At 44.4% G+C, this 26,375-nt stretch overlaps 1 protein-coding gene across 1 annotated transcript in view; it reads left to right on the top strand.

The window, feature by feature from the left end:
• The first annotated feature begins 2,630 nt into the window (after nt 1-2,630).
• Nucleotides 2,631-26,375, top strand: part of LOC145349168 (nucleoside hydrolase-like) — a 28,543-nt gene continuing 4,798 nt past the window's right edge. Inside the window, exons 1-5 of the mRNA XM_080197585.1 lie at nt 2,631-2,786; nt 11,400-11,590; nt 13,087-13,266; nt 14,260-14,371; nt 25,589-25,725. Of these exons, the coding sequence (XP_080053711.1) occupies nt 11,408-11,590; nt 13,087-13,266; nt 14,260-14,371; nt 25,589-25,725 (612 nt within the window). The 5' untranslated portion in view covers nt 2,631-2,786; nt 11,400-11,407. The remainder of the gene's footprint in view (nt 2,787-11,399; nt 11,591-13,086; nt 13,267-14,259; nt 14,372-25,588; nt 25,726-26,375) is intronic.

Consider the following 26,375-nt stretch of genomic DNA (forward strand, 5'->3'; position numbering starts at 1 on the left):
TTATCAGTGCAGACTGGATGGAACAAAGGGCCTCTGCAGCACTGTACGATTCTGCCGACCTCAAAGTGGCCCATGAAATTGGCCTGTTGGAGTATGAGTTCTCTGATTGAGATAATGATTGCCTGCTGCCTTCTGTGTCCTTTGCTACTGCACGGCGACATTCCCTGTACGAGCTGCTGCTGCATACCTTCCACCACCACTTCCTTGTCTGTTGCCTGGACACATCTTGGCAGGCCTTGTGGCCTCTGGCAACGGATGTCCCTCTATGGAGAGAGGATCCCTCTTGAGGACCTGGGGTGGAGGGTGGTGCATATGGCAGTTCCTTACAAGGCTCCCAAGTGACCTGTCCTTTTTACAACCTCATGGAGTCTGTGAACCATGTCTACATTCAGTGTTATAGACTGCACATTCTTTTTAGTTTCCTCAAAAACCTTTTGTTGATGTTTTGTTTGCATTTCAGTCCCATGATCTACAGACACCGGGTCCAGAGGGGGACAGGGGAGGAGGACCTCCTTGTCAAACTGCTCCTGGGCCTGGCAAAGTTTGCCATATACATGTCCAGGCAGCGGGCTACCAAGGGTGTTGTCCGGCCGACTGTCCTGACTTGCTATATGCGTGTCCAGGCAGCGGGCTACCAAGGGCATCATCCAGCCCCTCTATTGCCGCTATATTTGCAGTCGAGTGTCCCTGGAGAGGGAGCATATGGAGCCCGAGGGCACCATTAATGCATTCCATGCATTATTGACCCTTTATTCACATTTTGATTTGATGTTTGTTTCCTTTCCACTTTGTCCTTTGTTTTGGATGGTTCCCCTCCTTTTTGGAGCTGCCTCTTTTAATTTGTCCCCTCATTAATTTGATTTAGTTTATTTGGTTGGCCAAGAAGATTGGTAATAATTGCGTGCCCATCAGGGAGTCTCATCTATATATATATTGTCAAGGCTACTGACACTCTGGACTCGGACTTGTGTACCTGAAGCACTCTTGGGAGTGAGACTGTTTGTAAATAAAGGGAATGTATTGAAGGGATACCGGCCTCTGAGTATTCAGTTATTCTTGGCTTTTTGTGTATAGTGAAGAGCAGAGGAGGTTTACTAGGCTGATACCGGAGTTGAGGGGATTGAGCTATGAGGAGAGGCTGAATAAACTAGGCTTGTACTCGTTAGAGTTTAGAAGAATGAGGGGAGATCTCATTGAGACGTATAAGATGATGAATGGGATGGATAGGATAGAGGTGGAGAGACTCTTCCCGCTCAAAAAAGACAGTAGGACTAGGGGGCACAGCCTCAAGATAAAGGGGGGGCAGTTTAGAACGGAGTTGAGGAGGAACTTCTTCACTCAAAGGGTGGTGAATCTCTGGAATTCTCTGCCCGTTGAAGTGGCGGAGGCTGCCTCGCTAAATATTTTTAAGACGCGGGTTGATGGGTTTTTGATAAGAGAGGGGATTAAGGGTTATGGGGAGAGGGCGGGAAGGTGGAACTGAGCCGCGACAGATCAGCCATGATCTTATTGAATGGCGGGGCAGGCTCGAAGGGCTAGATGGCCTACTCCTGCTCCTATTTCTTATGTTCTTATGTTCTAACATAAGAAATAGGAGCAGGAGTAGGCCATCTAGCCCTTCGAGCCTGCCCCGCCATTCAATAAGATCTGGCTGATCTGTCGTGGCTCAGTTCCACATTTCCGCCCTCTCCCCATAACCCTTAATCCCTTCGCATATCAAAAACCCATCAACCCACGTCTTAAAAATATTTAGCGAGGCAGCCTCCACCACTTCAACAGGCAGAGGATTCCAGAGATTCACCACCCTTTCAGTGAAGAAGTTCCTCCTCAACTCCGTTCTAAACCGCCCCCCCCTTTATCTTGAGGCTGTGCCCCTTAGTCCTACTGTCCTTTCTGAGTGGGAAGAGTCTCTCCACCTCTATCCTATCCATACCATTCATCATCTTATATGTCTCAATGAGATCTCCCCTCATTCTTCTAAACTCTGACGAGTACAAGCCTAGTTTATTCAGCTTCTCCTCATAGCTCAACCCCCTCAACTCCGGTATCAGCCTAGTAAACCTCCTCTGCACTCCCTCCAAGGCCAAAATATCCTTGTGTAAGTGGGCTACATTTAGTAAGTTGATTATTGTAAGATTAAACTTATTAAGATTTTGAAAAACGAGTCTGCTTACTCACTCCACCCAAACATTATAGATTAACCACGAACCCGGAGCAATGATTGAACAACATTTAAAAATCCCCAAGGAAACACAGTTCAGCAGAAAACTTCCGATTAGCATTTTACAATCTTTGAAAACCAACTTTACTAACCTGTCTACTTCGGTAAGTACTTTGTTGATGGTATCTCTTCACTGTTCAACATTTCAAAATTCAGCATCATTGCCCACTTTTGGAGATTTACTGTGTGATGTGCAATAAATAGCATAAGTAAATTGGTAATCATGAAAAATGCAAATAGGCGCTTGAATGAAGCAATCTGATTGTCCACCACTTGTTCTCCCGGAGTGTAAAGTCGGAGGCTCGAATGGCTACATTTTCTGGATATGGAGATGCCGGTGTTGGACTGCGGTAAACACAGCGAGAAGTCTCACAACTCCAAGTTAAAGTCCAACAGGTTTATTTTGTAGCACAAGCCATAAGCCCAAGGGCAACGCTCCGAAAGCTATGGCTTGTGCTACCAAATAAACCTGTTGGACTTTAACCTGTTGTGAGACTTCTTACTCCATTTCCTGGCTGTGCTGGAAGAGCAGAAAAGAATCGGCTTTCACATCTACATTGTTCAGGTAGCTTCTCCTCGGCGGTGACCGAATTATTGGCTGCAAACAGTCCGTTAAACCGTGCGTCTCCGTACGCCGGCAGGACAATGTCACCCCCCCCAACAAACGCATCTCCTTCTCAACGTTGCTTACCATTCCTCACGCCTTTCCGGTCGGGGTTGGAGATGTTGCTTTCAGGGAGGCCCATGTTTTAATGTCATTTCTCCTCAAAATAATGGGAGAATATCTTGTATCGCAGAACTCAAAACTCATTATTAATGCAGTTAGACATGGTCACGCTAGCTCGGCTACCAGATAATCAAATATTTAATGTCAGGAAGAAAAAGTGAGGTAAAGAGTTTCTCTTGCTTCTTTAATGGATTTATTTTTACTTAAAATTTATAACTGGTTGTTAGGGAGAAAATGTCTCACTGCCAGGCAGCGTGTATTCATTACCGGGATAACTATTTAAAAACAATGTTGCTTTATTTAATAGTTTACAAAACTTTCCATCATAAATTATAGCTCCAAAATACGTGTTCTATATAAGACTGTTATAAGGTACAAACATTCCACAAAAAACACAATTCAGCAACACGAAAACAGAGACACTCTAATCCTTTAGACATCTCTCACTTTACGTAATAACAGATAAAGTTATATCTATGCATGTGCTGAAAGGTTTCCCCCTAGTGTTGTAGTACAAATAAACTTCGTTTCGGGTTCGTGTGGTGATAATGTCGCTCCACTCGTAATTAGAGACCCAGCAAATGCTCTGGGTACATGGGTTCAAATCTTATCACAGCAGCTGGGGGAATTTCAATTTGCTTAACAAATCTGGAATACGAGTTAGTCATAGTAATGGTGACCATTGACAACTTTCATTAAAAATCCATAAAATAGAATTTCTGTAGTGCAGGGGGCCATTCAACCTGCACAATCCCCCTGATAATAGGGTCAATTTAGCATAGCCAATCAACCTAACCCTCACATCTTTGGACTGTGGGAGGAGACAGGAGCACCTGGAGCAAACCTACGTAGACATGGGGAGAATGTCCAAACTCCAAATAGATAGTGACCTGAGGCTGGAATTGAACCCGGGTCCCTGATGTTGAGGCAGCAGTGCTAACCATATGCCACCCATGTGTGAACCCATACAGCATGGAAACAGGTTCTTTGGCCTAGCTTGTCCAAGCTGCCCTTTTTTTAAATCCTGAAGCTAGGCCCAATTGCCTGCATTTGGCCCACATCCCTCTATACTCATCATACCCATGTAACTGTTTAAAAGACAAAATTGTACCCACCTCTACTACTACCTCTGGCAACTTGTCCCAGACACTCACCACCTTGTGAAAAAAATTGCCCCTCTGACCACTTTTATATCTCTCCCCTCTCACCTTAAATCTATGCCCTCTAGTTTTAGACTCCCCTACCTTTGGAAAGGATATTGAGTAGCTGATCTATGCTCCTCATTATTTTATAGACTTCTACATTCCAGATGAAAAAGTGCCAGTCTATCCAGCTTCTCCTTATAGCCCAAACCATCAAGTCCCGGTTGCATTCTAGTAAATCTTTTCTGTACTCTTTCTAGTTTAATAATATCATTTCAATAATAGGGTGACCAGAACTGTACACAGTATTCCAAGTGTGACCTTACCAATGTCTTGTACAACTTGAAGACATCCCAACTCCTGTATTCAATGTTCTGACCAATGAAACCAAGCTTGCTGAATGCCTTCTTCACCACTCTGTCCACCTGTGACTCCACTTTCAAGGAACTATGAACACGTACCCCTAGATCTCTTTGTTCTGTAACTCTCCCCAACGCCCTATCATTAACTAAGCAAGTCCTGCCCTGGGTCAGTCTACCAAAATGGATCACCTTGCATTTATCTAAATTAAACTCCATCTGCCATTCATCAGCCCACCGGCCCAATTGATCAAAATCCCGTTGCAATTGGAGATAACTTTCTTCACTGTCCACTATGCCACCAATCTTGGTGTCATCTGCAAACTTACTAACCATGCCTCCTTTATTCTCATCCAAATCATTAATATAAATTGTCCTTTAGGAACATGCAACCCATCTGGCTTGCGTGTGACAAAAATGTGATTGACTCTTAACTCTGCAATGTTTAATGTATTGCGATTGGGGATGGGCATTAATTAAAGGGATGAAGATATGACATGTGAGTTTGCCTTGATAGATTGGGAGAATTACTTAAAGGGATGACAGTGGGTAGGCAATGGCAAACATTTAAAGAACACATGGGGGAACTGCAGCCACTGTTTATTCCTATCTGGCGCAAAAGCAAAGTGGGTAATAGGGCCAATCCATGACTTACAAAGGAAAGTAGGGAGAGTATCTGATCCAAGGAAGAAGCATACAGATTGGCCAAGAAAAATAATAGACCTGAGGATTGGGAGCAATTTAGAATTCATCAAAGAAGGACCAAAGGATTGATTAAGAAGGGGAAAATACAATACAGTAAGCTTGCAGGGAACATAAAGAGTGACACTAAAAGTTTCTCTGGTTATGCAAAGTGTAAGAGGTTGGTGAAGACAAAGGTAGGACCCCAATGGACAAAAACAGGATAATGTATAATAGGGGATAAAGAGATGGCTGAACAACTCAATACATTCTTTGTACACAATCAGATAACAGAAATGTTGGAGAATGCAAGATTTAGTGAGAGGGAAAAACTGAGGGAGATCAATATTAGTAGAGAAATGTTGCTGGGAAAATTGATGGCACTGAAGATGCATAAATCCCCAGGGCCTGATAATCTACATTCCAGAGTACTTAAGGAAGTGGCTCTAGATATAGTAGATGCATTGGTGATAATCTTCCAGGATTCTGTAGACTCTGGAACAGTTTCTGCAGGTAGGAGGGTAGCTAAAGTCTCTCCAATATTCAAAATGTGAGGCAGAGAGAAAACAGAATTATAGACCAATAAGCCTAACATCATTGATAGTGGAGAAAATTCTCAAATCCATTATCAAGGACTTTATAGTGGAACATTTAGAAAATAATGGCAGACGGAGTCAGCATGGATTTATGAAGGGAAAATCATGCTTGATAAACCTGTTGGAATTCTTTTGAAGGTGTAACTACTAGAGTTGACAAGGGGGAGTCAGTTGACATGGTATATTTGGAATTTCAGAAAGTACCTTCGGCATGATCAGGACAAGTTGGGTGAATGGCAGATACAGTATAATTCAGATAAATGTGAGGTTCTTCACTTTGGAAACAAAAACAAGAAGATAGATTATTACCTGAATGGCTGTAAATTAGGAGAGAGGAGTGTGCAGCAGGACCTGGGTGTCCTTGTGCATCAGTCGCTGAAGGTGAGCATGCAGATGCAGCAAATGGTATGTTGGCCTTCATTGCAAGAGGTTCCGAGTACAGGAACAGGGATGTATTGTTGCAATTATACAGGGCCTTGGTGAGGCCACACCTAGAATATTGTGCGCAGTTTTGGTCTCTTTTTCTGAAGAAGGATGTTCTTGCTCTCAAGCGAACATTTACCAGGCTGATTCTGGGAATTCAGGACTGATGTGAGGAGAGATTGACTAATTAGGATTGTTTTCGCTGGAGTTCAGATGAATGAGGGGGGATCTCATAGAGACTTATAAAATTCTAACAGGATTAGACAGTAGATACAAGAAGGATGTTCCCAGTGTTGGGGCTATCCAGAACCAGGGGTCACAATCTGAGGATACAGGGTAGACCATTTAAAATGGAAACAAGAAGACATTTCACCCAAAGAGTCATGAACCTATGGAATTTATTACCACAGGGAGTAGTTGATGCAAACACACTGAATGCATTCAAGAGGCATACATTACTTGGGACGAACAGAATCAAAGGTTACAGATAGGCGCTTCTGTGGACGTGAAAGAGATTCCAAGTTGGTATGTTTGCCTCCCTGCAGCCAGGGTCCAGGATGTCTCTGATCAGGCAGAAAGTATTCTGAAGGGAGAGGGTGAACAAACAGCCAGAGGTTGTGGTACATATTGGTACTAACAACAGGGAGGAAGAGTGACGAGGTCCTGCAGCAGCAGTTAAGGGAGTTAGGTAGAAATTTAAAAAGCAGGACCTCTAGGGTTGTAATCACAGAATTACTCCCTCTGCCATGTGCCAGTGAGGCTAGAAATAGGAAGATTGTACAACTCAACACATGGCTGAACAGCTGGTAGGAGGGACAGTTTAAGATATCTGGACCATTGATCTCTTCCGGCAGGTGGGACCTGTGCAAGAAGGAGGGGTTGCATCTAAACTGGAGGGGCATAAATATTCTGGCCAGGAGGTTTGCTATTGTCACGCGGGAGGATTTAAACTAGTTTGGCAGGGGGTTGGGAATCAAAGCAAAGGTGAATTAACTGAAGGGGAACTAGATAGTAGGGTCAGTAAGACTCAGAGGAAGAGCAGGTAAGGTGTGGTTGCTAATTAAAGAGAGTCTGGTGGACTAAATTTGTTCCAATGCGCGAAGTATAGCAGGTAAGGCAGATGAACTTTGAGCATGGATTAGTACTTGGAACTATGATGTTATTGCCATTACAGAGTTCGTTAAGGGAAAGATAGAATTGGCAGCTTAAAGTTTCAGGAAACAGATGTTTCAGGCAGGATAGAGGGGGGTGTAAAAGGGGTGGAGGAATTATACTACTGGTTAAGGAGAATATCACAGCTGTACTGTGGGAGGATACATCGGAGGGCCCATACAGTGAGGCAATATGGGTAGAGCTCAGGAATAGGAAGGGTGTAGTCACAATGTTGGGGATTTACTATAGGCCTCCCAACAGCCAGCAGGAGATAGAGGAACAGATATATAGGCAGATTTTGGTAAGCTGTAAAAATAACGTGTTGTTGTGGTGGGAGATTTTAACTTCCCCTATATTGACTGGAACTCACTTAGTGCTAGGGGCGTGGATGGGGCAGAGTTTGCAAGGAGCATCCAGGAGGGCTTCTTGAAACTATATGTAGATAGTCAGACTAGGGAAGGAGCCATACTAGACCTGGTATTGGGAAATGAGCCCAGCCAGGTGGTCACCGTTTTACTGGGGGAGCAGTTTGGGAACACTGACCACAATTCAGTAAGCTTTAAGGTACAGAAGGATAAATATAAGTGTAGTCCTCAAGTGAAGCTGCCAAACTGGGGGAAGGCTAATTACAACAATATTAGGCAGGAACTGAAGAAGATAGATTGGGGTCAGGTGTTTGAGGGCAAATCGACATCTGGCATGTGGTAGGCTATAAAGTGTAAGTTGATTGGAATTCAGGACTGTCAAGATGAAGGGTAAGTATGGCAAGTTTTGGAACTTTGGATAATGAGAGATATTGTGAGCCTAGTCAAAAAGAGAAAAGTAAGGATTTTCAAGGTTAGGAGGCTGGAAACACAAGAAGCAAATGTGGAATACAAGGATATGGAGGCTTTGGAGAGGGTACAGTTACCAGGATGTTGCCTGGTATGGAGGATGTTAGGTATGAGGAGAAGTTGCAGAAACTTGGTTTATTCTCACTGGAACAACAGGGGTTAAGGGGAGACCTGATAGAAGTCTACAAGATTATGAGGGGCATTGACAGAGTAGATAGTCAGAAGCTTTTTCTCAGGGTGGAACAGTCAATTACTAGGTAGCATAGGTTAAAGATGCGAGGGGCAAGGTTTAAAGATGTACAAGGCAGGTTTTTTACACAGAGGGTGGTTAGTGCCTGGAACTCTCTGCAGGGGGAGGTAGTGGAAGTAGATACGATGGTGACATTTAAGAGGCGTCTTGCCAAATACATGAATAGGATGGGAATAGAGGGAAATGGTCCCCGGAAGGATAAGGGGTTTTTGTTCAGTCGGGCAACATGGTCGTTGCAGGCTTAGAGGGTAACTTTTGCCACTGCAGTGAAAAATGGGCCAAAGGTATAATGTCATGAATTTTGTACTTTCACCAGACTTTCGAACTATCAGGAACTTGGGTCTCATTGTTGTTCAGTTGATCAGGTGTAATGGACTGAGTAATACGAAATACAATATCAACTTTGTATTTCTATAACATCTCAGATGTTGCATTCAATGGCAAATGAATAGTTTTGCCACTCATTACACGTACAGCTACCCATTCATTCATCACTGCTCACTGCCACCAGAAGTATTAAGAACATAAGAACATAAGAAATAGGAGCAGGAGTAGGCCATCTAGCCCTTCGAGCCTGCCCCGCCATTCAATAAGATCATGGCTGATCTGTCGTGGCTCAGTTCCACTTTCCCACCCTCTCCCCATAACCCTTAATCCCCTCTCTTATCAAAAACCCATCAACCCGCTTCTTAAAAATATTAAGCGAGGCAGCCTCCACCACTTCAATGGGCAGAGAATTCCAGAGATTCACCACCCTTTGAGTGAAGAAGTTCCTCCTCAACTCCGTTCTAAACCGCCCCCCCTTTATCTTGAGGCTGTGCCCCCTAGTCCTACTGTCTTTTTTGAGCGGGAAGAGTCTCTCCACCTCTTCTATCCTATCCATCCCATTCATCATCTTATACGTCTCAATGAGATCTCCCCTCATTCTTCTAAACTCTAACGAGTACAAGCCTAGTTTATTCAGCCTCTCCTCATAGCTCAACCCCCTCAACTCCGGTATCAGCCTAGGCTTGTACTCGTTAGAGTTTAGAAGAATGAGGGGAGATCTCATTGAGACGTATAAGATGATGAATGGGATGGATAGGATAGAGGTGGAAAGACTCTTCCCGCTCAAAAAAGACAGTAGGACTAGGGGGCACAGCCTCAAGATAAAGGGGGGGCGGTTCAGAACGGAGTTGAGGAGGAACTTCTTCACTCAAAGGGTGGTGAATCTCTGGAATTCTCTGCCCGTTGAAGTGGTGGAGGCTGCCTCGCTAAATATTTTTAAGAAGCGGGTTGATGGGTTTTTGATAAGAGAGGGGATTAAGGGTTATGGGGAGAGGGCGGGAAAGTGGAACTGAGCCACGACAGATCAGCCATGATCTTATTGAATGGCGGGGCAGGCTCGAAGGGCCAGATGGCCTACTCCTGCTCCTATTTCTTATGTTCTTATGTTCTTATGTTCTTATGTAAACCTCCTCTGCACTCCCTCCAAGGCCAAAATATCTTTGCGCAGGTGCGGCGCCCAAAACTGCACACAGTACTCCAGCTGAGGCCTCACCAATGCCCTATACAGCCGCAGCAAGACATAGAACATAGAACATTACAGCGCAGATCAGGCCCTTCGGCCCACGATGTTGTGCCGACCAGTTAAAAAACAATGACCCACTAATCTAAACCAATCCCTTTTCGTCCATAAACCTATCCACGGATCTCTTAAACGCCCCCAAACTAGGCGCATTTACAACTGCAGCAGGCAGGGCATTCCAATCCCTCACCACCCTCTGGGTAAAGAACCTACCCCTGACATCCGTCCTATAACAACCCCCCCTTAATTTAAAGCCATGCCCCCTCGTGCTAGCTTTCTCCATCCGAGGAAAAAGGCTATCACTATCCACCCTATCTAAACCTCTAATCATCTTATATGTTTCAATAAGATCCCCTCTTAGCCGCCTTCTTTCTAGCGAAAACAACCCCAAATCCCTCAGTCTCTCCTCATAGGACTTCCCCTCCATACCAGGCAACATCCTGGTAAACCTCCTCTGCACCCTCTCCAAAGCCTCCACATCCTTCCTGTAATGTGGGGACCAGAACTGCACACAGTACTCCAAGTGCGGCCGCACCAGAGTTGTGTACAGTTGCAACATGACGCTGCGACTCCTAAATTCAATCCCCCTACCTATAAACGCCAAGACACCGTATGCTTTCTTAACAACCTTATCTACTTGATTCCCAACTTTCAGGGATCTATGTACACATACACCTAGATCCCTCTGTTCATCCACACTATTCAAAGTCCTCCCGTTAGCCTTATACTCAACACATCTGTTATTCCTACCAAAGTGAATTACCTCACACTTCTCCGCATTAAACTCCATCCGCCACCTCTCGGCCCAGCTCTGCAACCTAAGTCTCCCTGCAAACTATGACACCCTTCCTCACAATCTACCACACCTCCGACTTTGGTGTCATCAGACCTCCCTACTTTTATATTCAATCCCCCTCGCTATGAAGGCCAGCATCCCATTCGCCTTCCTGACCACCTGCTGCACCTGCAAGCTGGGTTTTTGCGACTCATGCACAAGGACCCCGAGGTCCCTCTGCACCGTCGCCTGCTGCAGTTTTTCGCCATGTAAGTAATAGTCCTTCCTACCATTATTCCTACCAAAGTGGACCACCTCACACTTGCCAACATTAAATTCCATTTGCCATTTCCTGGCCCATTCGCCCAGCCTATCTAGATCCTTCTGCAGACTCTCCACACCCTCCGCACAATTTGTCGTTCCCCCAATCTTGGTGTCATCAGCAAATTTCGACACCCTACACTCGGTTCCCTCCTCCAGATCATCTATATAAATGGTAAAATGCTGAGGCCCCAGCACCGACCCCTGGGGCACTCCACTAGTCACCATCCGCCAATCCGAATAGCACCCGTTGACCCCCACTCTCTGCCTCCTATGTTTTAACCTAAAACATTGATTGATAGATACTGTTTCAATAAATTCGATCTTACACTTTTTTTGTGGGGGCATACAGGTTCTGAAATGGCAAAGAAACTGTTGCTCGTAGACCTCGACTGTGGGGTGGATGATGCCCAGGCATTGATGATGGCTCTTGCAGCTCCTAATGTGCAGATCCTGGGCATAACATGTACTCATGGAAACACAACAGTTGAAAATGTGTGCAAAAATGTACTCCGGGTGCTAAAGGTTTGCCAACAGACAGAGGTAGGTCATAAAAATTATTATTACAGTATTCCGTGATTCTGATTCTGTGATTCATTCAAAAGTCTGATGGCAGCAGGGAAAAAGCTGTTCTTGAGTCGGTTGGAACCTGACCTCAGACTTCAATTGGTGAAGTGTTTCTATACCCAAGCACTTAAAACACTGTCTGCATTACCAGAAGAAATAGCAGCATCTTATTGGTCCAATCTTACGCAGCCCTAACTTCTGATGATAACTAAATTACATACTTGACTTTCATACAGAATGAATTGTGAATTTTATCTGATTATTTAACTTAAAATACTTAAATTAATTTCTAATTCCTGATCATCTCATGACTTTTGTTTTAAAAATATCTGATTTAGTTTGAATTGTATTACAGTATTTGTAAAACATCTCTTTAAAAATGCATACACATTTTGTCTGATTAGACTTGTAAAATTAAGAGTTCAGAATAAAGGAGGAAATATTCCTCTGTTGTCTTTCTGTAACAATGTAAATGAACTCAAAGAAAAATTCCTGGTCTTAGGAAGGAAGAACCATGGTGCATGTCACATGATGTGGTGATGGAGCAGGGTTAATATGGAAGAGTAACAACATTGGTGGGGAGGACTGGGGAGCAGTGGTGTGGAGGGGATCAAATTTGAGGTGGCCCCAGATTCCAATGAACTGGATTCTTCTTGTTCACATCACTCCCAACCTGACATCACCAAACGATGCACAATTGATGGGATGATGTTCACAACTAAAAACAGTTACAACTTTGCTGTGGCCAATGTAAAGAATACCTGCATGTTACAGAAGCCAGGATTAGGGCGGCATGGTGGCACAATGGTTTGCACTTGCAAATGGTCACAGTTGTAGGGACCTGGGTTCAATTCCTGGCTTGGGTCACTGTCTGTGTAAAGTTTGCATATTCTCCTCGTGTCTGCGTGGTTTCCTCTGGGTGCTCCGGTTTCCTCCTGCATGCCAAAGATGTGTGGGTTAGGCTGATTAGCTATACTAAATTGCCCTTTAGTAACCTGGGATGCGTAGGTTAGAGGGATCAGCAGGGTAAATATGCGGGATGACAAGGATGGGGCTTGGGCGGGTTTGTTGTGGGTGCAGACTCGATGGGTCAGATGGCCGCCTTCTGCACTGTAGAGTTTCTATGATTCTATGATTTACTACTACCAGTTGATCACTGATTGCTTTTGGAAAGCAACACGAGAAGAAAGGAAATTTTTTAAATTGTCCCTTTACTTCCTCCAAAACTAAAGTGTATCAGGCTCCCTGGATCAGCAGATACAAGGCAATGTCAAAGAGGGTATAGTCTTTCACCTCTTCTATGTAAGTGAGCTTGATTTTGGGATGAGTGATGGGTCAGTTTGATGGGCAGAAATTTAGTCCAATGGCATGATAACGAATTCCAAAACCCATGTATTTCACGTCATTACAATTATTGTATTTCATCCTTCATGAATGCTGTTAAAGATTTTTTATCCTTTTTATAATTGCAGATTCCTGTGTTCCGAGGTGCAAGTAAATCTCTTCTTGAAAATCAGCTAACTGCTAGTCAGTACCATGGAAAGGATGGTCTGGGTGATGTTCCAGATCCTAAGGCTCCAGGGTTGGAATATCTACAAGTTGAACATGCAGTTACTGCCATGATAAGAATAGCCGCTGAAAATGCTGGTCAGGTGAGGCACATGGGTATCAGGAATTGAAATACTCAAAGTCAGCAGAGCATAGAACCAGGAGTAGGTCATTCAGCCCCTGAAACCTATTCCATCATTCAATTAGATCATTACTGATATGTATCTTACTTAACACCCTTGGCTGTAGTATCAACATGCTGTGCTTGGTTGAAGTCATTAGGTTACATTTTAGCTTCATTTGAAGCAATTTTTAAAGCGGCATCTTGGCCTTTTGGCTAAGATGCAAATGAGATCAAGCCTTGGAGGAGGAGTGTGCCTGCTCCAAGCTTGGATCATGTAGATCAAGCCCAAAACAGGAGTTGAGAGCCCTGTCTCGTCAGCTTGGATTGGGAATGTCTCCTCAAATTGTTGAGACTCTGAAATGGACTTGATTTGATTGAATTGGAATAAAAACAAAAAAAAAACCCTTGGTTCCATAATCTTGTTTCATAAAAATGTATCAATCTTCATTTTGAAATTTTCAGTTGACCCTTCTCTACAGGTTGTTAGGAAATAAACTTACACATGTCAGCTTTCTGCAATCACCATTGAACAGCCTAGCTCTAATTTTGAAATTATGCCATATGTGTTCTGAACTTTCTTACTGAAAAATTTAGTTTCCCTCTGTTTACCTTAATAATTCCTTTAGGTGGGAACTTTAAAACTGATACTTCTACTGGTATAACAAACCATTCCACACCCTGCTGGGAGGTTTCAATAATCTACATTGCCATTCACATCCACATATATGCATGTAGTGGACATAAAGTTAAAATCAGATTTTGTAGATGGTTACATCCAATGAGGGAGCAAGGACACCTAACAACCTTATTATTGTTTAATAATAAACAAACCTATTTGAACTACAAGTGCAAATCTAAAATTAACCATAATGTGTAAAATGGAGAAAGAATGATAATAACTGTTCTACTTTAAAATTGTATAAGATAACTGTAACTTTATTACATCTCAGTCACTTTGTTTGTTACTCCACAGGTTTCTCTTGTGGCTATTGGTCCCTTGACCAATATTGCTTTGGCACTTAAAATGGATCCCACCTTTCCATCTAAGTTAAAACATCTGTACATCATGGGAGGAAATACAGAAAGTATGTCTTATAACTTATTTGTACAATTCTCTTAACTGGAAAACCTCACACCTGAATCTGACCCAGGCCTTTCCTGATATTCGTTGCATGTACTTTTAATAATCCGGGCAACGGGGTGGTTTTTTCCATATTCTAAGTCCAGCTCCTGGCTGGTTGATGGTGGGAGCAAACCTAGATACAGCCGATAGTTTTATGGCATAGCAGTTGGTAACATGTGCACTTCCCAGTGAGTCACTGGGGAAACTCTGAAATAAAGTTACCTAGATTAGAACATGGGGACAAAATCTTTTTGGCAATGTGTGGTTTCAGGCAAGAAAAGTGATGATTAATCTGCAGGCAGCATTGGCAGCTTTCTGTGCTGTATTTTTAGCCACTTTGAGGGGAAAAAATTGCACTGGATTCATGTGGCCTTCATTGTATGCAGCTTCTGATTCGCCCGCCCTGCTATAGTGGGGCACTCCATTTAATGGCCACCTCAGCAGTTCCCAAACATTTCTTCATGGTCCCAGACACAAAATGGCTGTTAAGAAGTCAGCACCAAGATTCACAGAGACATCCCTTGGCAGACTGCTGTATTTTGTGGAGGAGTGTCAGCACATCTTGTTCCTGCAGAAGGGGAGGAGACTCTCGAGCAAGTCACTAACTCCACATGGGAGAGTTTAGCAGCCTTAGTAAGTGCTATCTACCTGCATCCAGTGCCATAAGAGGATGAATGATCTTTTCCATTCTGTCAGGGTAAGACACTTCTCATCATTCATGACTCTTACACTCACACCCATCACACATCCACAGGGGGCTCACTCATTTTCAGTTCATGGAAACGCACCCTCACTCTCCCAAACACTACTTAAACTCTCCTGGGGCTTCTCAGCCCATCACCTCCCACTCATCAACCACAAATGCTAGGCATCCTTACCCTCTACCCTGGCAAACAGCATGGTTACACTCTTTCCATCTGCTTTCATGTAGGACAACCTGGCTCGGAGAGAGAACCCAGACAGGTGGTGGAATGCCCAAGTTCAAAGTCCTCTCTCAGTTTGTGGAGACAGCCCTCTAGCTAGCTGGGGAGGAAGATGACCAGCCCTGAGCCAAGGCTGAGGTGGGATATCCCAGGTAACTGGCATTCTAAGAACTTCTGGAGGCCTGGACTCTGCTGAGACCCAGTCAGATGATGTACCTCTGTACTCGCTCATGCCTTGATTGCTGGAGTTCCAAAGGCAAAGTTGGAAACCTCAGGAACGGATGTTGGATTGAAAGGTGGTGTCAGATTGGGTGGTGAATCTCTGGAATTCTCTGCCCTTTGAAGTGGTGGAGGCTACCTCACTAAATATATTTAAGTCACGGGTAGATACGTTTCTGATACAGGGGAATTAAGGGTTATGGGGAGAAAGTGGAACTGATCCACTTCAGATCAGCCATGATCTTATTGAATGGCGGGGCCGGCTCGAAGGGCTAGGTGGCCTACTCCTGCTCCTATTTCTTATGTTCTTGTGTTCTTAAAGGCCAAATGGAGGAGACACTCCAAGGCTGTCAGGTCAACAGCGCAAGAATGATTTATTATTCACATGTATTAGCATTCCCTGAAAAGTATTGTTTCTTGTGCACTGTACAGACAAAGCATTCCATTCATAGAGAAGGAAATAGATCAACTTAATGCAAGTAGGTCCATTCAAAAGTCTGATAGCAGCAGGGAAGAAGTTGTTCCTTGACCAGTTGGTACCTGATTTTTGTATCTTTTTCCTGAAGGAAGAAGATGGAAGAGAGAATGTCCGGGTACATGGGGTCCTTAATTATACTGGCTGTTTTGCTGAGGCAGTGGGACGTGTAGACAGAGTCAATGGATGGCAGGCTGGTTTGCATGATGGATTGGGCCACACTCACAACCTTTTGTAATTCCTTGCAGTCTTGTGCAGAGCAGGAGCCATACCAAGCTGTGACACAACTAAAAAGAATGCCTTCTATGGTGCATCTGTAAATGTTGGTGAGAGTTGACGCTGACATGCCAAATTTCCTTGATCTTCTGAGAAAGTGGAAGTGTTGGTGGGCTTTCTTAACCATAGTGTCGGCATGGGGGAACCAGGACAGGCTGTTGGTGATTTGGATACGTAAAAACTTGAAGCTCTTGACCCTTTCTACTTCATACCCATTGATGTAGACAAGGGCATGTTCTCCTCTACTTTTCCTGAAGTTGATGACAATCTTCTTCATTTTGTTGACATTGAGGAAGAGATTGTTGTCATCGCACCAGTTCACCATATTCTCTATCTCATTCCTGTAGTCTATCTCGTCATTGTTTGAGGTCTGTCCCACTATGGTGTTGTTGTCAGCAAGCTTGAAAATTGAATTGGAGGAGAATTTGACCACACAGCTATAGGTGTATAAGGAGTATAGTCGGGGGCTGAGAATGTAGCCTTGGGGGCACCGGTGTTGCAGATGATCGTGGAGGAGTTGTTGTTGCCTGTCCTTACTGATTGTCGTCTGAGAGTTAGAAAATTCAGGATCCAGTCGCAGAGGGAGGAGCCGAGGCCCAGGCTTCGAGTTTGGAGATGAGTTTCATGGGACTAATAGTGTTGAAGGCTGAGCTATAGTCAATAAATAGGAGTCTGACATAGGTGTTAGGTGCTAGGTGTTCCAGGGTTGAATGCAGGGCCAGGGAGATGCGTCTGCTGTGAACCTGTTGCAGCAGTAGGCAAACTGTAGTGGATCCAGGTAGTCCAGGAGCCTGGAATTGATTTGTGCCATGACTAGCCTTTTGAAGCATTTCATAATGATGGACGTCAGAGTCACTGGACGATAGTCGTCGAGGCACACTGCTTGGTTTTTCTTAGGCATTGAGATGATGGTCGTCTTCTTAAAGTTGGGGTATTGGCGCAATACTTCTGTCCTTCACTGGTGGAGGGCATGAACTCCATGGTGCAGGACACGCACTCCATGGTTCAGGCACTTGTGGCCATCCACAAGGAAAGGGAGAAGGAGAAGCAGGTACATAGCCAGCAACTTTCCACCCAGGAGACTATGGGAATGTCCAGCCCATCTGACTCCCCTCTTCCTTTGACCATATTAGCTACACAGGCTGAGAAAACTGGCAGTGCACATGGCAGCAGCCCGTAAGCAGGCTGGGGCCCTCCTGAGGATGTCCACAAAGATCATCACTCGCAACAGGGTGTGGCAGACAGCAGGCTGTCTCTAGTTCTGCTGTGGATCCTGGGGGTACACCAGGACGTAGCAACAGGGTTAGAAAATTTAGTTGCAGTGTCAATTTAGGTGTTAGGCACTTGTAGATAGTGATCCATGTAAGTTAGCATCCACCTCTGTAAATAATATAAATCTCACTTATTGTAACCACTTAATGGCTCCCTAATCTCATAAGATTTATTCATGTAGTGACACTGAGACAAGTGCAACCATGTTCCACAGCAAGGCTGGATGCTCACTCCACAGCCTCTTCCATCTGCTATCTGCAAGGTTGTCCAAACATTGGTTTGCATCCACTCAGAGTGACAGAACACATCAGTCATGCCAGTTTCTTCGTGGTATTGAGGACATCCTTAAAGTGTTAAAATTTATTTCATTAGTCACAAGTTACCTTAACACTGCAATGAAGTTACTGTGAAAATCCCCTAGTCGCCACACTCCAGCGCCTGTTTGGATATTAGTATAGCCGTGTGCACCTAACCAGCACATCTTTTGGAATGTGGGAGGAAACTGGAGTTCCTGGAGGAAACCCACGCAAACATGGGGAGGACGAGAAAAGTCTGCATAGACAGTGATCAAAGCCAGGAATTGAACCCAGGTCCCTGGTGCTGTGGGGGTGCAATGCTGACCACTGTGCAACCATTCAGAGTTATCACTCAGCCCAGTCATTGTAAATGTCTGATCTCAGCACATGGAATCCAGCAGCCAGACCCTTATGAAAAGAGTGCATCTGCCTCTTGTGATACCTAACCTCAGGGGCCCACCTATCTGAGGAGGAACCCAAAGCAGGAAAGATGAGACTGCGCAACATTACACTGATATGAGCCTGGCTTTCAGCCAGATAGGAGTCAGAATTTGCAGTCGCTCTCTGAGGAACAAGGTAATGTCTCCACTGTACATCCTCCTTTAATGTTGGGACAATGAGATACATCTACCTCCCCATGACACAAGACTTATCTGTGATCAGCTCGCTGCCAGCAGTCAGACAGGAGACCAATGTACATGGAAAAGACTTCAGGATGATGAAATGTTATCACTGGCCTTAATCATCATCACCCTTGAAATGAGGACATTTTGAGCTCTTGACACCTTTTCTAATCTACATTGCAGTCCACCAGAATGGTCCAGGCAATGGAACTGCATTTTCAGCATCCTGATGGTCAACGCCATCAAAGTATGAATAGCAGCATGAACCTTGTTATATCTTCTCCCTGCTTCACCCTGTGATCTTTGTACAGGCATCTTCAGGTGGTATCACTTGTCCTTGAGGAGCCAATCATGTAGCCTCTGTGCTCTCTCAGAAATGTTGAGTATCTGAAAGCAGCTAGGGATATACTATTGCGAACACTCCCCGGGAACTTCAAACACACTGGAGGATAAGATTTGTGTGGTTGCAAACTAACTAATCATTTAGGGAGTGGAAGCCTTTGCGATTGATATTCTGCATTCCTGATGCCAAAGCGTGCAATCTGGGCAAATACCATGGCTTCTGCATCCTGACTAGCCTGATCCTCGTTAAAATGGATGAAGTTGTGAGCCCTTAAAAAGAGTGCATCCATCACTTGATGCATTTATGAATGGAAGCCTACAAAATGCCAAAGGTCATCGGTGCAGCCTTGAAAGGAGCCAGTCACATAAAAGTTGACAGTGATTGTGACTTTCAAAGCCATAGGCAGTGGAATCCCTCAAGTTCCATGCGGTGCTAACTCCTGAAGGTGACATAAGTGAGTCACCGTGCCTGAACAGGTGACATCTTTGGCAATATTGGTGGTCACTCATCTCTAAGAAGGTCGGGTGTGACTGTAGACCCTGCGCTGTATAAGGTGCAGGGCTGAACTGCCATTCTTAGGGGTCTCTCCTGTGGCAATACAGCAGGCCCTGCCATCACTTCGTCCTCTGGGTTCAGCTCTTACGTCTGGACAGCCAGACGCCTCTGATGTCTTCTGTTCTTACATTGCAATAGGAAAATGATAGCCAGTTCCAAAGGCTCCCTCTCTCCCTCACGGTTATTACTGCAAGGGAAAACAAAAGAATTAATGGTGAGTTATCAGCTCCAAGGGTTGAACCTTTCCCCGTTCAACTCTGGCTGCTTGCCCAACAGACTCTGATTACTGTGCTGGCCATCACATTGAGGAGCTGTCTCTCAATCTTTTAGAATGGAAAATGACCACGGCTTTCCCCACTCAGCTGGACCAAGTGGCCACAGGTTGAAAATCCTGCTGCTGGCTGAGCTCTCATGCAAGATGAATACATTTCTCCCTTGGTTTATTCTAAGACCCTGAACGCTCCTTGTAAAGGTGGGAGTGGGGGGCACTATAAGGATGCCACAGCACCTATGTCTGATGGATCAGAGTGTTCTGCTTAGCCATTTATATTTGTACATGGGCATTTAAGAATCAACCATATTACAATGGATCTGGAGTCATATGTAGGCAACAGATTTCCTTCCTTAAAGGACATTAGTGAACTAGATGGGTTTTTATGGCAATTGACAATGGTTTCATGGTTATCATTAGACTTTCAATCTCAATTATTGAATTCACATTTCACCATTTACTATGGTGGGATTTAAACCCAGGTCCCTAGAGCATTGCCCTGGGTTTCTGGATAACTAGTCTAGTGACAATACCACTATACGACTGCCTCCGCATCAGAAGCCTGTTGGCCCTTGCCTTCTGTTAGGGAGGGTGTATGTGCTCGCCCTCTTGGAGTATGGTGCAGGGAAACCATGGCACTCACGGAATGGTCAGTGTACATAATGTTAACTGCTGACTGGTACTCGCACACATCAGCGGTGAGCTAGTGGGCATAATTGGCTCACAGAATGGGGAGGTCAGCGTACAAATGTTTAACTGCTGATTGGTAGTCAGTGGCGCACGTACACATCAGTGGTGAGTTAGTGGGCATAATTTACTTAGTTGTTAGAGTTAAGGAATGTTAAAGGACTCATGGGTCAATGATCTGGTAAGCTATGGGATCTTTCATTGTTGCCATGCTTTCCTATTAATGTTAACACGCTCAGTTATGAACTCTTAGGTATGTTATTGGATCCTTCAGACCATGTTAACTGGACATCCACCTAATCCACTATCCTAGACCTCCCATCCTAGTGTCATGGCCTATCAAGGAGCTGGAGGCTCACCAGCTGAAGATTACAGCCTCAGGTTTAAAGTTGGCTTTCATCCCTTTTGATAAAGAATTGGGATCTTGAGCCCAGACTCTCAATGTGCAGGATTGCTGCTGAGGGTGCAATATCTGGAGAGAACTGGAAATCTCAAATCTCATACTTGGTGTGAATCTGATTTTTAATACATTTTAATTAATATAAGTATTTTTAATGACATTCCTCCCCTTGCCACATAATCCTCCCTCACTAAATATTCATACCTCGCTGATGTGACATCATGTTGGTGAGGTTTACAAGTTTGGCCAAATATAGACCTGTTAAGGGGATTCTTCTGGGGGCGCAGAGTTAAGTATAGCCCCTGTGACAGAGGGATATGGCTAGGCAGTGCCCTGGCAATGTCCCCTAGCACAGGGTGGCAGTGCCAGCATGGGTTCTAATAGGAGCCCCATCACGGGAGTGGCTTTACCTGTGCTTGGAGGGAGAGCGCAGTCATTAAAGGGTTGAAATGCTGACGATGATTGCTGAAGGAGCATTGGGGAAAATGTCAGCAATGATGGCGGAGGGGAGGAGATGATAACCTCCATGGGGGGCGGTTTATTTTTATTTCTGATCAGTGTGCACTTTAAAGATGGCATAAACCACACCCCACATTTTCTTTCTTTAAAGAGGCTCAAAATTTGTTGAAAAAAGTAGTCTGTGCTACCTGGGATGGAAATTTAAATTATGAAGAGAGGTTGGATAGGTTTGGCTTGGGTTGTTTTCATTGGAGCAGAGAAGACAGAGAGGTGACCTGATTGAGTTGTACAAGATTATGAGGGGCATGGAGTGGTTAAGGAGCAGTTGTTACCCTTAATTGAAGGGTAAGTCACGAGAGGACAGAAATTCAAGGGGTAGGACATTTAGGGAGATGTGTGGAAAAACTTTTTTACCCAGAGGGTGGTGAGAGTCTGGATTCTGCTGCCTGGGAGGATGGTAGATGTGAGTTGCTTTACAGATGTGAGTCACATCCTTTATAGAGTACCTGGATGAGCACTAGGCATGATGTAACATTCAAGCCTATGGGCCAAGTGTTGGTAAATGGGATTAGGTAGGAGGTCAGGTGTTTCAAACATGTCGGTGCAGACCTGATGGGCCAATGGACCTCTTCTGCACTGTATGATTCTAATTGGAGAGTCACACACCAGTTTCCTGACTGAGCCTGACATTATGACAAATTCTGGTAAGATCGCCACTGATTTGAGTCTTTTCCCCCCTTCAAGGGCCAACTATCTTTTGACAAGGTTGTTGCCTCTTTGCCCTGCCCCACTGCACTTATCATCTCCTCCCCACTAACTGTCCCTTCTTAGTGAACAGTCCAGTCAATTCAGTACCCCATAGTCCCTCAGTCTTATCCACCCCTTGACCAAGTTGCCTTAACATAAGAACATAAGAAATAGGAGCAGGAGTAGGCCATCTAGCCCTTCGAGCCTGCCCCGCCATTCAATAAGATCATGGCTGATCTGTCGTGGCTCAGTTCCACATTCCCGCCCTCTCCCCATAACCCTTAATCCCCTCGCTTATCAAAAACCCATCAACCCGCGTCTTAAAAATATTTAGCGAGGCAGCCTCCACCACCTCAACGGGCAGAGAATTCCAGAGATTCACCACCCTTTGAGTGAAGAAGTTCCTCCTCAACTCCGTTCTAAACCGCCCCCCCTTTATCTTGAGGCTGTGCCCCCTAGTCCTACTGTCCTTTCTGAGCGGGAAGAGTCTCTCCACCTCTATCCTATCCATCCCATTCATCATCTTGCTGGTTGACACCTCCTCTAACACTTGTGTACAGTTTTCCTAATGACCTAATTACAATAATTCATATTAATTTTCCTTCCTCCTATTTGTCATAGAATCCCTACCATGCAGAAGGATGCCATTCAATTCCACTCAGGCTCTATTTCCGCAACCCCACCTATTTATGCTACAAGTCCCTAACATTAAGGGGCAATTTAGCATGGCCAATCACCTAATGCTCACATCTGTGGTCTGTGGGAAAAAAACTGGAGCACCCAGAGGAAATCCACGCAAACACGGGGAGAATGTGCAAACTCCACACAGACCTGAGGCCAGAATTGAACTGAGGTCTCTGTCGTTGTGTGGCAGCAGTGTTAATTATTGTGCCACCGTGCTGACTAGTGGCTTTAAAACCTCAATTATTTTATCATAGAACCCTACAGTGCAGAAAGAGGCCCTTCGGCCCATCAAGTCTGCACCGAACACAAACCCCAGGCCCTACCCCCATATCCCTACATATTATACCCACTAATCCCTCTAACCTACGCATCCCTGGACACTAAAGGGCAATTTCTTAACATGGCCAATTAATCTAACCCGTACATAAGAACATAAGAAATAGGAGCAGGAGTAGGCCATCTAGCCCTTTGAGCCTGCGCCGCCATTCAACAAGATCATGGCTGATCTGAAGTGGATCAGTTCCACTTCCCTGCTTTCTCCCCATAATCCTTAATTCCCTTGTCTATCAGAAACCTACCTACCTGTGACTTAAATATATTCAGCGAGGTACCCTCCACCACTTCAATGGGCAGAGAATTCCAGAGACTCACCACCCTTTAAGTGAAGAAGTTCCTCCTCAACTCCGATCTAAACTGCTCCCCCCCCCCCCGTTATTTTGAGGCTGTGCCCTCTAGTTCTGCTATCCTTTCTAAGTGGGAAGAATCTCTCTACCTCTACCCTATCTAGCCCCTTCATTATCTTATATGTCTCTATAAGTTCCCCCCTCAGCCTTCTAAACTCCAATGAGTACAGACCCAGTCTATTCAATCTCTCCTCATAGGCCAACCCCTCATCTCCGGTATCAGCCTAGTGAACCTACGCTGCACTCCCTCCAAGGCCAAGATATCCTTTCGCAAATGCGGTGCCCAAAACTGCACACAGTTCTCCAGCTGCGGCCTCACTGGTACCCTGTACAGTTGCAGCAAGACCTCCCTGCTTTTATATTCTATCCCCCTCGCTGTAAAGGCCAACATTCCATTCGCCTTCTTGATCACCTGCTGCACCTGCAGGACCCTCTGCACTGTAGCATGCTGCAGCTTTTCGCCCTTTAAATAATAATCCCTCCTACTATTATTTCTTCCAAAGTGGATAACCTCACATTTGCTCACATTATAGAGGTCCTCACCCACTCACTCAGCCAGATCTCTCTGCAGACTTTCCGCGCCTTCCACGCAATTTTTGGACTTTTGGACATCTTTGGACTGTGGGAGGAAACCGGAGTACCCAGGGGAAACCCATGCAGACACGAGGAGAATGTGCAAACTCCACACAGACAGTGACCCGAGCCGGGAATCAAACCCAGGATCTGGAGCTGTAAAGCAGCAGTGCTAACCACTGTGCTACCGTGCTGCCCTGATCATGCTGACCAGACTGAAATTTCCTGTGTTAAACTAAATTTCAATAATCATATTTTGCATGTTGCCAATGTTACAAATTTGTTCTATATGTATATACCCTCTGGGTTCAGTGACATCAAGCATTTTCATAAGCAGTCTGTGTGCCTTTGTTAGCACGACTGGGCGAAACGACCACTACGGACTCAGGGTGAAGTTCAATAACGGCACAGCTTTATTTTCTTTACATCGACGGAGTAGCACAGTCAGGACATACAATCGGACTGTCCCGAAAGTGCTCTAAAGATTCCCCCACAACGGGCTATAGTTATACCTGAACTTCATGTTTCAAATGCTAATCCTTTATTTATAGTATTTGACTTCAGCCATCCTGTTTCAATGTTTTCGAGTGTTGGAGCAATTGTTTTAAGTGTGTTTTAATCGTTTTTGTCTGGTAGGTTATCAATGGTCTGGAATCTCTGGGGTTTGAACCATAGGTGTGTTATTGATCTCAAGAGTTTTGAGGGGCCAGGGACGCTTTCTTAACTGTGTTTATTTCAGGTGTCTCCATGGGTTGTTTGACTGGTTTAGAAGTGCTGATTTTGATGGGGTGGGGATGTGTTCTTTAATTTAGTTCCTATAGGTGCCATCCTGTCCAATTTCCCTTATGTGCTAGCCCTCATTTGCATTCTAAAAGCATGCTCTTGCCTACTGATCAGTGTCTGTTACTTTGTGATTTTAGTGGAGGGCTCTGAGGATAGCTTTAGTTTGCTTCCATTTTGTGTGCCCAATTTCATAAAATTTGTTGTCCGATAACACTTTATTTTATGAATTGACTCCCTCTGCCCTACATAGTCTTGTAAGACAGTTTGATCCAAATGTAGCAACAATACTCACTTGTATTTTGAACAAGATGTTCATTTTTCCCCATGTCTTTTATTCTCCCAATGCAGCTTTGAGAAGCAGCTTATTACAAATTGACATAGTGCTTTATTTCAGACGTTTGCTTCAATTAATGCAACTTGTCTCCTTCCCACATCAGTGGGTTGTCTTATCTCACTGAAGCAGAATGACTCCTTGAATTCTGCCCTTCGTACTAGGATAGACCACCATATTGCAGTAACAATTAATAATAGTGATTACTAGAAGCAACCTTTGGTTGGTTTAGAATCCTCATCTCAATCCTAATTTGTGGTCCAACCCTGCTGTCCTATGAAATTAAATCTTTGGAAGTTGAAATGAGCTCACCAATAGAGTTTAATTTAATAAATATTGCACTGAGCTCTCCCAGGAGAAAAAAAATTACAGAATTTCTGAAATGTGACAGAGTATTGTATGTATTTGATTCCTTATACACATTTTATAATATTGGGTAATTGATAATTCCATACAATATTGATAGTTCCATAGAAATGCTAAGCAATTATTTTCACTGGACTGCTAAATGTGACTGGATTAAGAAGCTTTTAAGGTCATGGTGTAATTAGTTTCATTTGTAGGTTTTATGTTTTTCAGGCAGAGGGAATGTGACAATGTGTTCTGAGTTTAACTTTGCAGCTGATCCTGAAGCAGCTTATATTGTCCTGAATCATTTTGCGTGTCCAATCTATATCGCCACTTGGGAATATTGTCTTCGTCATCCTCTGCCTTGGGTAAGCTTTAGAAAATTCATTTTTAAATACAAAGTCAAGACCAGTGAATGTAATTACACTTATTTTAAGAGAAACTGTTCCAGAGCATGAGGTGAATGTCAGGTGAAGGAGTAGAATTGTGCCAAGACTTAAAATAAACTAGGTTGCCAATGGCCTCCATCCTGTGTTCTAGCCCTGACATCTGCATGCTGCATTGTTTGAGATGTATTTTGCACTGGCGTGTTTTCCCACTGGCTCTGCAGAGAATCAGGCTTGGGCAGACAAATCTTTCAAATGAGTTTCACACCAGCCTGCAGCAAGTTTTTCAATCCACCATATCAGGCACCAGCAGAAGATCCTGTGGGATTGAACCTGCCAGCAGGGACATCAGAGAATTTCACCCTCAGCCTCCACTACTTTCTGGGGAAGAGAATTCCACACACTAAAGAACAAAGAACAAAATCAGCCTGGGAAACAGGCCCTTCGGCCCAACGAGCCCACGCCGCCATCTCAACACCACCTCTCTACCCATGACCCCTATCTAATGTTTTATGGCCATCCAGATTGAGGGAAAACTGATTTAGGGACAATTTATTCCTGCCAATCAGCCTAACAGCACATCTTTGGGGTGTGGGAGGAAACCGGAGCATCTGGAGAAAACCCACGCAAGC

The sequence above is a fragment of the Carcharhinus amblyrhynchos genome, chromosome 10 (assembly GCF_965287045.1).
Source record: "Carcharhinus amblyrhynchos chromosome 10, sCarAmb.v2.hapA, whole genome shotgun sequence".
NCBI lineage: Eukaryota > Metazoa > Chordata > Chondrichthyes > Carcharhiniformes > Carcharhinidae > Carcharhinus > Carcharhinus amblyrhynchos.